The sequence below is a fragment of the Capra hircus genome, chromosome 13 (genome assembly GCF_001704415.2).
Source record: "Capra hircus breed San Clemente chromosome 13, ASM170441v1, whole genome shotgun sequence".
Lineage (NCBI taxonomy): Eukaryota > Metazoa > Chordata > Mammalia > Artiodactyla > Bovidae > Capra > Capra hircus.
The window spans coordinates 53,155,634-53,168,114 of record NC_030820.1 but is presented as its reverse complement, the minus strand read 5'-3'; the positions used below and the strand labels follow the sequence as shown (position 1 = coordinate 53,168,114).

Below are 12,481 nucleotides of genomic sequence, written 5' to 3'. Positions count from 1 at the left end.
GCCTGACTCAGCCTGTCCCGCCAGCCTAGGGTCTCTTGGTGACAGCAGTAGCAGGGTGCTTCTTACTCTGTTAGCCATTGCAAATGGTGTCCTGGCGCACCCATCATTTGGCATGAATGGGAATATATTCCTTAAAACACTTTGCTGGGTGAGCCTCTGTGAGTTTTGTTTTGATAGAGAGCTTGAAGTTGCCCTCGATAGAGGTTGTCCCTGCATCCATCCCGTCTCTGCCTGTGTCTCCATGTTGTGGTCTGATGTTTTTCAGCGAGCCCTGCTCTTTGCCTTTGCTGGCCCTGCCTGCCTGCCAGACAGGAGGCTCAGGACACTTGGTGTCTCATCTCTGAACCATGGCTATCCTCTCTCTTCTCCATAAGTCCAGTCATTTTCTGCTGAACACCCTGCCCCTCTGCCTGCCTGAGCGCCTCAGAGGCTTGTTTCTCCCCAGGCTGTCTCGCTTTCCTTATGCTGGGCTCATACCCCCAGCAGGTCTTTCTCTTGGGTTAGAGCGGCTCTTCCTTTTGTCCATTTTGAATCTGGAGCCAGGCCGACGGTACGAACATGTGTGACAGTATGAACATGTTAGTCCCGCTGCTTTGGAGCTTTCCTGTGGCCACCAGGTTGCCTACTCTAGCACTTGGTACACGTTAGGTGCTTCTGTGGTATTTGTTAAATGGATAGGTTGGGGGTATGGAGCACTTACCTGCTGTGAGGCAGGAAAGGATGCTTCACAGTGGGTGGCAGCGTCGGGGTCCTGAGGGTTCCAGCACCCTCAGGGCCCGTTCCTGCAGCCCTTTCCCTTGGGCCTAGCGTCTGTCTGCCAGGCCCCTGCAGCTCTGGGCAGTGAGTTCAGTTCTGTGCCCTCTTTCAGGATGCTGAGGAGTGTGACAAGGCTGGGAGTGTGGCCACCTGCCAGGCAGTTATGCGTGCTGTTATCGGGATTGGCATTGAGGAGGAAGACCGGAAGCACACGTGGATGGAAGATGCCGACAGCGTGAGTGTGGCTAGTGGGAGTGTGCGTTGTGGGGAATGGGGTGTGGTTTGGAAATCTTTCTGATCTGCTGATTTTTAAATGCAGTCACACAAAAAATAAATGCAGTCACAACTGTAAGGAGCATAGTTCTCTATTAACTGGGGTCTCCTGCAGAGGTGGGGTGTGAGTGCTCATTCCCCTGACCTGGCCCAGTTCCCATCCTTTCCCAGCTCTTCACCCCTGACCTCTGGACGTCCCCTACCCCCATCTCTGCTATAACCTGCATGTCAGAAAACACCTGCATGTGAGGCATGCACTTTGAGGAGACTCCCTTGAGTAGTGGTCCAGAGACGAGATTATGGGCTCAAGATTAATAAACATATTTAAGGCTTTTAATACCTTAAATGTGGTCCTCTCTTTTTAATAGCCTTTTATTTTAAAATAATTTTAGACTTACAGAAAAGTTGCAAAGATGTGTGGAGAAATCTTTTACGCCTTTCACCTAGATACCCCTACATTTACTGACTTCACTACACGCCTTTTGCTTCTCCATATGTGCACATGCTTGCTCACACGTGGCCTTTATTTTCCCCGAAGTGTTTGAGACCACATCACACATGTGGTGACCCTTTTCCTCTAAACACTTCAGTGTGTGTTTCTTTAAAAGGAACCTTCTCTTGTGCAACCACAGCACAGCTATCAGACTCAGGAGATCAGCGTTGATGAGGACCAGGATGTAATCTGGGGCCTTATTCAAATCTCACTGAGGGGCTTACTGAATGCCTTTTGGGTTTTGGTGGAGAAACTGCCCAGGGTCACATGTGCAGGGTCCGTGGCCCTGAGTCTGGGTCGGGGAGGGACCTTTGATCTGTCATCACTGTTCATGATTCTGACTTTCTTGAGGGTACGGACCCCTTGGTTTTGTCTCTACACTGTGTCCTCAGAGCGAGTTCTCCTCTTTGCGGGATTCTGTCTTGCTGGGTGGGTGGGGGCACACTCAGCTCTGAGAGCTCAGGGGTGTCTGCCAGCTTCCTCCATGGGAGGCTGCTGTGGACCTTTGTAACTCATGTTCTGTGGGGAGACCCTGAGACTCCATAAACGTGCCATTTCTCAGCAAACTCGGCCCTGTTGTTTGCACGTCGGTTAGTGCTCCTTCTGGCCTGAGTCAGTTACTACCATAAGATGTGTCAGGTGCTGGTTTTCTAAATGTCATGGCCCCTGTGTTTGATGAGAGGTGCTTAGTTGGACTCCTGCCGGCAGAACTTTCCTTTTTCCCTTGTCCACTCGGGCGCTCACCTTGTCCTCTGGTCGCTGGACACAGGCCGTGGCTACTGTCTGTCTGCAGCTCACTTGGCGTCTCATTTGTAAGTTGTGCCTTGTGAGCACTAACAACGCTCTAATGTCAACTGTCGTGGTTTAAAGGCTTTTTGTTATGTGACATTAAGACAGAAGATTGTGAAGGATGACCTAACAGTCTCCCGCAGTCTCTACCCTGGGAGTAGATCGCCAAACGGGCAGCAGAGCCCAGCTCCTTACTTACCTCATCTCTCTTGACAACATAGGGACTTCAGTGGGTATCACCCTGTAGATGTCAGATTGGGGAGCAGAACCCTCAAGTCCTCTCAGACTTTCTCCTGTTTCTGTGTTGTGTCTCTGTTTGGGTTGGAGCAGGCCTGTCCTCAGCGCTATGTGGCCTGCAGGAGGAGCAGAAGCCCTTGGTGCTCAGTATTACCCCAGGGGCAGGCCGGCCCACCAACCCCCTGGAGTCCTAGCAACTCTACCACGGAAGCCCCAGAGTCTTTGTAATGGGCTTCCATGGCCTTGGTCAGGAGTCGTGGGGTGGGTACCCCTCCTGGGTTGGTGGCGCCCAGCCCCCTCACTCCTGTCCCCGTCCCCCTCACTTGTCTCCCCTCTCTCTCCATCTAGTGTGTGGCCCACAATGCCCTGGAGTGTGCCCGAGCTATCTACGCCTACGCCCTGCAGGTCTTCCCTAGCAAGAAGAGCGTGTGGCTGCGGGCTGCATACTTCGAGAAGAACCACGGTACCAGGTATGTGGCAGGCCTTCCACCCTGTTCTGCGTTTAGGCCTCTCATCCCCGTGGGTGGGCGAGAGCCTCATTGGAGGTCAGGCCTCTGCAATGAGGGGTGGACTCTCCTGTGGCAGTTGGGCCATTCAACCAAGCTGTCTTTTTGGCACCTTTTGCGATAGCATTCCTGCTGCTGTACAGTTGAGGAGCCCAGGCACTGAAGGGCCCATCTGCCTGCAGTGAGCTGGGAACACTGGGGTCCTAGGGCTCCCTGGGCCAGGGCTGGGGCCTGGAGGCCCCCGTCTGTGGGGCTCTGGCTTTAGCAGCGTGGGCGGTGCGGCATCTGGGTCCAGGCAGGCCTGTTTTTCATTTCAGCTCTGCTGGATTTGGGTTTGGGCTGGTTTTTGTGCTCTGAGGAGGTCCGTGACAATTTTATTTAATTGTTCTCTTTAATTGAAAAAACCTTTTGAGTCTGCCTTATTGGCTCTAAGTGCTGATTGAATTAGATGTTGCAATTCAGTCAGCAGTTAGGTGAGCAGCCTCTGCCTGGACCCTCTACTGTACCCTCTGTGTTCGGGCCTTGCTGGTCCCACCTGGGCTGCAGCTGGGAGCACGGGGCCTCTGTTGCTTTAGGTGGGCAGCCTTTGCCTGAACCCTCTACTGCACCCTCTGTGTTCAGGCTTTGCTGGTCCCACCTGGGCTGCAGCTGGGAGCACGGGGCCTCTGTTGCTTTGCTATTGTCTCATTCAGTCTTGGGCTTTTCAGGAGTCTTGTCTCCTGATGTTCCTGTCCCCCTACCCCCATCCCCCCCTACCCCCGCTAGCTGCTCTGTGTCTTGCAGTTAACTCCTTTGGGCACAGTTTGAAATGACTGTGCAAGTTCACCCAGCTGTCCTGTCCAGAGCAGGGCCTTGCCCGCATGTCTTCGTCCCTGGGTTCAGGGGCAGTTCCCATCCCCCGGGTCTGGCGCCTGTGGTGGGCTGAGGAAGCTGAGCCTTCTTGTTCTGGTGTCAGGCTTCTTACCACACAGAGCAACTCCGTGTGCTCACTCGATCTTGCGGAGACCTGAGGAGAACATCTGTGCTGGGGGTGTGCCAGGGTGGTGGGCCACATAGGGTTGGGGCTTCATACCTGAAACCTGGGCTTCTTGCTTGACAGTGACCTAAAATAACTTCCTTCCAGAAATAAGACAGTTTCTCTGGATGCCAAAGAGTAGGTACAGGTTGTAATCTTTATTGGCGGATCTGTGGTTAGAGATGAAAAGGCCCCCGGCTCCCAGACTGCGAAGTTATCGCGCCTCTGGGACACCCGGCCATAAAAGGCTCCCTTGAGAAGCTCCATCAGGCTCTGCTGTTTGAACAATGTGTGGCTTTGTAGCACCCTCCTCAGTAGTTGATTTTAGAGCCTTTATGGAGAGAAAAGATTTCCCCACACTCTCCCCATTGTAAAAGTCTGGTAAATCATTTACAGCATCGAACTTTGAAGCAGTAACTGTCTTTTCAGCGCTCGTGGCCTGGCTGCGAGTGGCCCGTGTGCTTGTGGTGACCGTCCCCCTGTCTTGCAGGGAGTCACTGGAGGCCTTGCTGCAGCGGGCCGTGGCCCACTGCCCCAAAGCAGAGGTGCTATGGCTCATGGGCGCCAAGTCCAAGTGGCTGGCTGGGGACGTGCCTGCGGCAAGGAGTATCCTGGCTCTGGCCTTCCAGGTGGGTGAGGGGTGGGCTGTGGCCCGAGGGCTCCAGGGTCCTGTGCCTGCCTCCCCTAAGCCCTTCCTGCATTATTGACAAGAGCTGACCTGAGAGGCTGATCATGGTCCGACCCAGGGAGTTTGGGTGCTCTGGGAGCAGCTGGGGCCCTGAGAGGGTCTGAGAGCAGGAAAAATGGCCCGGGTGATGGATACCTACCTCTCATTTGCTGCCATGCCGTGTGACCCTGGGCTCAGTATTCCACAACATAGACTCAGGGAGACAGGAAGCATGGGACGGCCAGGGGAGAGCCGTGTCCCCACATGTGTCCCCTCCTACATGAGTGTGAGGGTGTTTGGTGCTGCGGGAGGAAGTCCTGTCCCTGTACTTGAGCACAGGCATCTGCACTGGGTCCCACGTGGGCCACCCGTTGCCGCCCAGGCTGTCAGTGGGTGGAGCTGTGTTTGTGGAGGGTGGCATCGTGGTTGGTGCCGGGAGCTCTGCGTTTTTCTCTGATTTTTATTGTCACATGGAACATCCTAATAGTTTTTGACAGCAAGGTTCAGTCAGCGGTTTCCAGCATGCTTTTCTGTTAACTGGAAAGACGATGTCACTCTGTGGTTTTCATCTAGGCTGGCATAGTGACGCCTGTCCCTTCCTGAGTGAATATGTGGAGGGGGCTGGCCTGGGTTTCCCTTTGCTCTCGTGTCTGTTTGGGTGCCCTGGGTGGAGGACGCCGCTGCTCTCCCGGTGGTTCTGGCCCTTCCCACCACCACCAGGCAGTGCTGCCTGTGTCCTGTGCTCTCCTCTCCTTACCTGTCTCCGTGGGGCTGCTTCTCAGGTTGGGGACATGGTCAGGCTGAGTGTGGCCAGCAGGTGACTGTGCTTTCAGGAGACTGGAGGGCACTGCCCATATGTCTGCTGGACTCTGGGTTGTACGTGGCCTAGTCCCAACCCTGGGAACCCTCCCCGCATAGTCTGCAATAACCCAGACATCCTTCTGTCCTTCCCACACTGACACACTGGGTGGCCAGCTCCTCATCCCCAGGCTTGGGAGCGAACAGGATTGGGTGGGTGGATCCATGCAGGTGGGACATGAGTGAACTTTTGTAGCATGCAGAGGGTGGTGACTGGCAGCATGGCCTGAGTGCTGCAGCTGCCACACATCTGTGCCAGTGAGGCAGGCCGGCTTGTTCATGAGGAAGTCCACGTCCTGAGACTCTGTTGCCGATTAGTCCAGGACATGCCTGCATCAGACTGTCCTACTGCGGAGCACGGCATGGCACGGCCCAGTGCCTGGACTGGCTGCCTCCAACCAGGGGAGCCCTTGCCCCACTCATGGCTGATGCTGCTTTTCCTCTGCAGGCCAACCCCAACAGCGAAGAGATCTGGCTGGCGGCCGTGAAGCTGGAGTCTGAGAACAATGAGTACGAGCGGGCCCGCCGTCTGCTGGCCAAGGCACGGAGCAGTGCGCCCACTGCCCGGGTAAGCGGAGCCCCCTGCCCACTATTAGCAACTCCCAAGGTCATGTGCTCAAAGCTCATTTGTTCACTCTTGGCTTTAAAATGCACTGATGTATGTAGCCGCAGTTTGTCCCAAAGACATGGGGCAGCATTCGTGCTGAGCTCTCAGTGAGGCAAATGCCAGAGCCAGGCTGAGGCTGTCTGCTCCCCAGGTCTTCATGAAGTCCGTGAAGCTGGAGTGGGTGCTGGGGAACCTTGTGGCCGCCCAGGAGCTGTGCGAGGAGGCCCTGAAGCACTATGAGGACTTCCCCAAGCTCTGGATGATGAAGGGGCAGATTGAGGAGCAGGAGGAGCTCGTGGAGAAGGCCCGGGAAGCCTACAACCAGGGGGTGAGCCTCCACCCCACATGGGGCACCTCACCTCAGATAGGAGTTGTTGCAACCTGCTTGGGCCCAGGCTCAGGGGAGCTGTGGGCTCGGGTCCAGTCTGTTCCGTCACCCAGCCTTCTGCCCCTGCCAGGCTGTAACTGCTATGGTCAGCAGAGTACTGACTACGGCCCATGTAAGGCACAGGCTCCTGAGTCCACACCCCTGTGCACGTGCGTATGGCACAGCGTGCTCACGAAAACGCCACATACATGTGTGTACAACATAGCCGTGCATAGTGACAGACCTGGGTGTGAAGTGGCTGGGTCTCTGAGGGCACATGTAACCCTGACTCAGCTTGAGGTGCCGATAGCATCACAGAGACCTGCTGAGTCTTCTCTCTTGTGTCTGTGGCTGCAGTTGAAGAAATGTCCCCACTCCACCCCCCTGTGGCTCTTGCTTTCCCGGCTGGAGGAGAAGGTTGGGCAGTTGACCCGAGCTCGGGCCATTCTGGAGAAGTCTCGCCTGAAGAACCCAAAGAACCCCGGCCTGTGGTGAGTTCCCGTGCCCCCAGGAGCTGACTGCGCTCATACCAAGTCCGCGGTGCAGCACTTTCAGCTGAGGCTCCGTGGGAAGGTGCAATCTGTGGGGAGTCTTGTTCCAGCTGTGAGAGTGTTCACACGAGCCTGAAGATAGTTGGACACAGTGTGGCTTGTGGTGGAATTGAGGGTGTCCAGGAACCAAGAGCTAATGAGGGGGCATTGGGGTGAATGGTGCCAAGAAAGTGGACTATATGAAAAAGGTAATATCTGAGAGGGGCCTTGAGAGATGAATAGGAGTTTGCCAGATAAACATGGCATTCTGTCCATAGGAGGCTGTGCACACAGACTCCAGGTGTGGGGCTTCAGGGTGTCAGTGCCCTGAGGTGCCCCAGCAGCCACCAGCAGGCCTGTCTTTATCCTCCCATCTTCACTCGTACCTGGATGACCTCAGATTCCAGGTTTATGGCCGCCCATAGGCTTAAGGTTGGGGATCACCCACGTCTCCCTTCTCTGGTGGATGAGCTGCTGGGCAGCACAAACAACTCCAGCTACTGAGGCTCCTCAGGACCTTCTGCTCGTCATCAGGCTGCCAGTGGACAGTGCTCTACCCTGCCCGGGTTTCTCTCTACAGGCTGGAGTCTGTGCGGCTGGAGTACCGTGCGGGGCTGAAGAACATCGCCAGCACGCTCATGGCCAAGGCCCTGCAGGAGTGCCCCAACTCTGGTGAGCACCCACCCCAGGCTGCGGGCAGCAGGTGCCAGATTCAGGCACAAAAATTCTTCCATTATGCTTGGTCATTTAGATGATTGAACTCAAGTTTCAATGTGGGCAGTTGGACCGCATGTTCTAAGATGCTACCATTTCTGTTTCTTATAGAAGTTAATTTTTTACTATTTTACCCCAAGTCTGTAAGTTAGTGCATGTGCAGTATAAATAAATTTGGAGTAAAAAAAGAGAACATGAAAATTGCTGTGAGCCCAGTACTCGGAAATCACTGCTTTTAGCTTTTTTGTATTTTTACAATTTGTATTATTGCACAAAATCAAGTCATACTGTGTATTTTGTTTTGTCCCCTTTTTTTTTACAGTTGAAAATTCTGTGAGGATTTTTCATTATCACTCAATCCTTAACAATGAACAGTTTAGTGGCATCGTAGAATTTTCTGGGTTTATGTCAGGTATATGGCCTCAGGGCGATCTCTAGGCTGGTATCAATCCCAGGTTATCTTTCTGCATAAATCCTTGGTAGCACTTTTTGTTACTTTGTTACAGTGAATTCTCGGCTGTGAAGTTAGTCAGTGAGTATGAAACGTTGGAGGCTGTTAGGACTTCCAGCCTCCTCGCCCCCAGGATGATACCATGGCCTTGCCAGTGGGGCCCTGCGGCTCTGGGCCAGGGTGGAGGTTGCAGGGTATGGAGTAGGGGGGCAGCCTAGGCAGCGCGGCCACGCAGGAGGCACAGGTGGGGATATCCTGAGTCTTCAAAGGCCTCCCTGTGTATGATGGCTGAGATGGGCATCTGCACGTCTGGATTTCAGGGGTCCTGTGGTCTGAAGCCATCTTCCTGGAGGCAAGGCCCCAGCGGAAGACCAAGAGTGTGGATGCCCTGAAGAAGTGTGAGCATGACCCCCACGTGCTCCTGGCTGTGGCCAAGTGAGTAGGGGTCCTGGTGGCCGTGCCAGTCCTCTTGCTGGGGTCTCCAGGTCCCCAGAACAAGGCAGTCTTCCCTGGTCATGACCCTTGGGAGGGCCCCTGACCTTCCTTCCCTTGTCCTGGTTCCTTCTCAGGTTTCTGTGCTCTCTGTCTCTGGCACTTTTCAGTTTATTCCAACATGGGTCTTGGGTTGCAGGACAGACAGGCCTGCTGACACTGGTCACACGGAATTTAGGTTACAAGTGAACCTTTTTTGGTTCAACAGCTGTAAGCAAGACAGTTGTTTCCATTGTGTTAATGCCAAAAGCCAGACTGTTTGACCTGTGTAACCCTGGGAACAATCTAGGGCCATTGGTCAGGCTCTTGGTGTGCCTGGGGGTGTGGAGGCCACCTGTCCTTCAGGGTGTTTCCCTCAAGGACAAGAGGAGGTGGGCAGGCGACCCCCCACTGTCAGCTTGTGCAGGGTACTGGGCCCGGGGCTCCCTGGGGAGGCGTGGAGGGCCTTCAGAACCTCCTGAACCTTCTCTGTTCCCTTCTCAAAGGAGGACAGTGGCCTGAGAGGAGCGGAACCTGAGTGCCGGGTTGCGGTTGGGTGTGGTCAGGCTGGGAAGTGACTGGGCTTGGGGTGGAGGGCTTGTCAGGGCTCTGCCTAGGGCAGGGGGTATGTGGGGCCAGAGGTTCCTGTGTGCTCTTGCTGGCCCAGCTGTTTCCTCAGTGCCAACACCTCCTCTCTGGCTGCTGTGGGGCTGAGGGTGCTGCGTGTGGGGCTTCCCACGAACTTCTGAGGCCCCACCTGGGTCCCCGGGGCTCCTTCCCTCTCGCCTGTGCTTCCACCTCCTGCTCCACTCCGATAGGGCTGCCATAAAACCTCGTAAAAGGCTTTGTAAAGTAAACAGGTCCCTCCTTGCTGTTCCCAGGCTGGTGCTCTGTGTGCTGCTATCTGGGTTTGTGCTCTTTAAATCACACTTTATCTGACACTGAGCAATTAAGAATACCACAAGGCTTAAAAAACAATCAAGCTATCAGGCATGAAATTACTCCCTTTTGTAGCTGAGACCAGCCAAGGCAGCTGCCTGGAGGTGCCTAGTGCACATCTGCTCTGGAACTTGACTGCAGAGCTGGTGGAGCTGGCTGTCAGCGTGCCCATCATGCCCTCACTGGCACGTGGGGAAGGCTCCCAGGACCCTGACTCGGTTTCTGATGCTGTGGATCTTCTCCTGGGCCTGGATTCAGGGGTCTGTGTCTGCTTTTAGACCAGGTTTTCAGTGTGGGCTTCAGCTCCTTCTGGAGATGCCTGGTAGGACAGAATGTTCCAGAAGGTGAAGAGGAGGAGCAGGCAGAAACTTCTCTTTCCCTAACCACAGCCTTGATTGAATTTTTTGTCCAATCGGTTACTTTCATCTCCCTATATTTTACTCAGAGGAAGGTAATAATTTCTTGCTCTGTGGGTGGTTTTCTGAGAACTGCCTTAGGTGGACACTTGAAGGAAGGAGGGTTTCAGGTAATGACCTGGAGGGGTTTCTAGGTGGCCAGGCCTCATCCGTTGGCACCCCAATGGAGCCTGAGCTCTCCAGGGAGAGGTCAAGACCAGCAGTCCCTGTGCCTGACTCTGTGCCACTGCAGCGGGTCCCCAGGCTTGAGGTCTAGCCCACCGTGGAGCCAGCTATGACCTGAGCAGGCCAGGGTTGCCCCCAGTGTGGCTCCCGCAGCCCCGGAGCACCACCAGCGCTGATCTGTGGCCACCTGGTCCCCTCCTGCTGCTTCTCAATAGGCTATTCTGGAGCGAGCGGAAGATCACCAAGGCCCGGGAGTGGTTCCACCGCACTGTGAAGATTGATTCGGATCTGGGGGATGCCTGGGCCTTCTTCTACAAGTTTGAGCTGCAGCACGGCACAGAGGTGAGGCGCCTGCTGCCCATGATCCCCACCCCACCAGTCCCAAACGAAGTGCTGGCGGGTGACACAGCTTCCATGGTTGCTTTCTGGCTGTAGCCTTGGAGTCTCTCAGCCTGAAATTTAGATGCTCGGGGGCATCTTTTAACAAGTTGGTTGTGATGGGCTGTGGCAGAAACAGGGCTGGAGCTGGAGGCCTGAGGGTTGTCTTTGTGTCATAGCCATCCTGTCCTGCTAGACAGACTTCCCAGAGCCTAGCGCCCTCGGGGTCTCCCCCGCCACCCCCACCCCGATGTGGAAGGTGGGTCCTCTTTAGGGGGCAGGTGCGGACACTGGTGTGAGGGCTGGTAGAGTGCAGTGGGAGTGGGTTGGTTCAAGCACCTGCGATCCCCACCCAGGAGCAGCGGGAGGAGGTGAGGAGGCGCTGCGAGAACGCCGAGCCCCGGCACGGGGAGCTGTGGTGTGCCACGTCCAAGGACATCGCCAACTGGCAACGGAAGATCGGGGAGATCCTGGTGCTGGTTGCAGCGCGCATCAAGAACACCTTCTGAGTGTCCTGAGCAGGGGTGGGGGTAGGGCGGGGGTGGTGGCTGTCCTGGTTGTTGATTAAAGGTTTTCTAGTAGTCGTGGGGTTTGTGGCAGCGGGTTTTCTCCAAATCCTACCCTCATGTGCTTTGACCGCCCCAGTCTGGCCCTCACACTGGATAGGGCTAGCTCTCCAGACCTTGTAAGAGCCTATGCCCTGCAGAGGAAGCACCAGCAGAGCTGGGCAACTCTCCAAGGCTTTTTGGAGATGGAGGCAGGAACTTGTGTTCTGGGTAAAAGCTGTGTGTGGAAACAGTGAGGGCCCAGCTGGCCAGGTGACTCCGGTGCCTGCATGTACAGGTCTTCTCCTGCCCTGTCTGTGCCTCCTGTCCCCCAGCGGCAGGCTGTGTGCATCCCAGGAGAGTGACTTTCCTGAGTGCTCTTGGGCCTGGGCCCTGAGGTTCTACCATAGGATGGCAAAGAGGCCCTCGGCATGTGAGAGGGGGAGTTCATTTTTGCTAATTTGTAGTTAGTGATTTTTACCCTAAAGCTCTTGGACCCATTCTCTGGATGAAAATGCACTGCTTACCTGGAGACTTGAATATGCTTCCACCATGTGAGGACAGGAGATTTCCTTGGGCTCTGGATCCCTGGGTTTGTGTCCAGTTGGAAACTAGCCAGCTCTCTGGGAAGGGGGTGTGTTGGCTATGGGTGGAGGCATCTAGCTGGAGGTCAAGGGTGGTCCAGAGGCAGTGGGCGGATTGTCACTTGTGGTGACAAGAAGGGCGGCTGGCCGTTGTTCCCACACATTCTTGTAAGAAGTGATCCCAGAGGGGCTTCTCTGCCTCATGTTGGAGTTAGTCACTGACCTGTGGCTGCCGAGGGTTGGGGGCACGCCCTCCCTGTGAACACCTAGGGCGCGGGCGTCTGCCTATAGAGGACAGACCTTGCTGGGTCCAGCCCGGGGCAGGATCAGACTGTCCCTGCATGGGCTCAGGAAGTGCTGGTGCCTCAGGGTGGTCTGAGATGAAATCCTTCCTGTCCTCCATGAGGCCAGTCTGGACAGCCGTGAGGAGGTTCCTGTGTGTTTTCACTGAGCCTCTGGAGTTTCCTTTGGTCATTTTTGGAGGAAGTGGGAGGGGTCCTGCCCATTGCCCTTCTGAGAGCTTGAAAGCCAGCCTGTCCCTCCACAGATGTGGAAACTGAGGCCCAGGCTACGGCCACAGGCAGCTGGAGCTCTCAGTTGGGTGTGGCTTCTCCTGGACATTTCCTTTGACTTCAGGTCAGGTGAGACCTCCTGCAGGGCTGGAGGGTTCCAGAGCATCTGATAGCACCTGCAAATGTCGTTCTCATTTGCTTGGGGGTC

General features: G+C 55.3%; 1 protein-coding gene across 1 annotated transcript in view; it reads left to right on the top strand.

The window, feature by feature from the left end:
- The window catches only part of PRPF6 (pre-mRNA processing factor 6), a 35,686-nt gene extending 24,468 nt beyond the window's left edge, over positions 1-11,218 (top strand). Inside the window, exons 12-21 of the mRNA XM_018057481.1 lie at positions 869-991; positions 2,897-3,018; positions 4,560-4,698; positions 6,043-6,162; positions 6,353-6,529; positions 6,926-7,059; positions 7,679-7,770; positions 8,584-8,698; positions 10,470-10,596; positions 10,989-11,218. Coding sequence (XP_017912970.1) covers positions 869-991; positions 2,897-3,018; positions 4,560-4,698; positions 6,043-6,162; positions 6,353-6,529; positions 6,926-7,059; positions 7,679-7,770; positions 8,584-8,698; positions 10,470-10,596; positions 10,989-11,141 — 1,302 coding nt within the window. The 3' untranslated portion in view covers positions 11,142-11,218. The remainder of the gene's footprint in view (positions 1-868; positions 992-2,896; positions 3,019-4,559; positions 4,699-6,042; positions 6,163-6,352; positions 6,530-6,925; positions 7,060-7,678; positions 7,771-8,583; positions 8,699-10,469; positions 10,597-10,988) is intronic.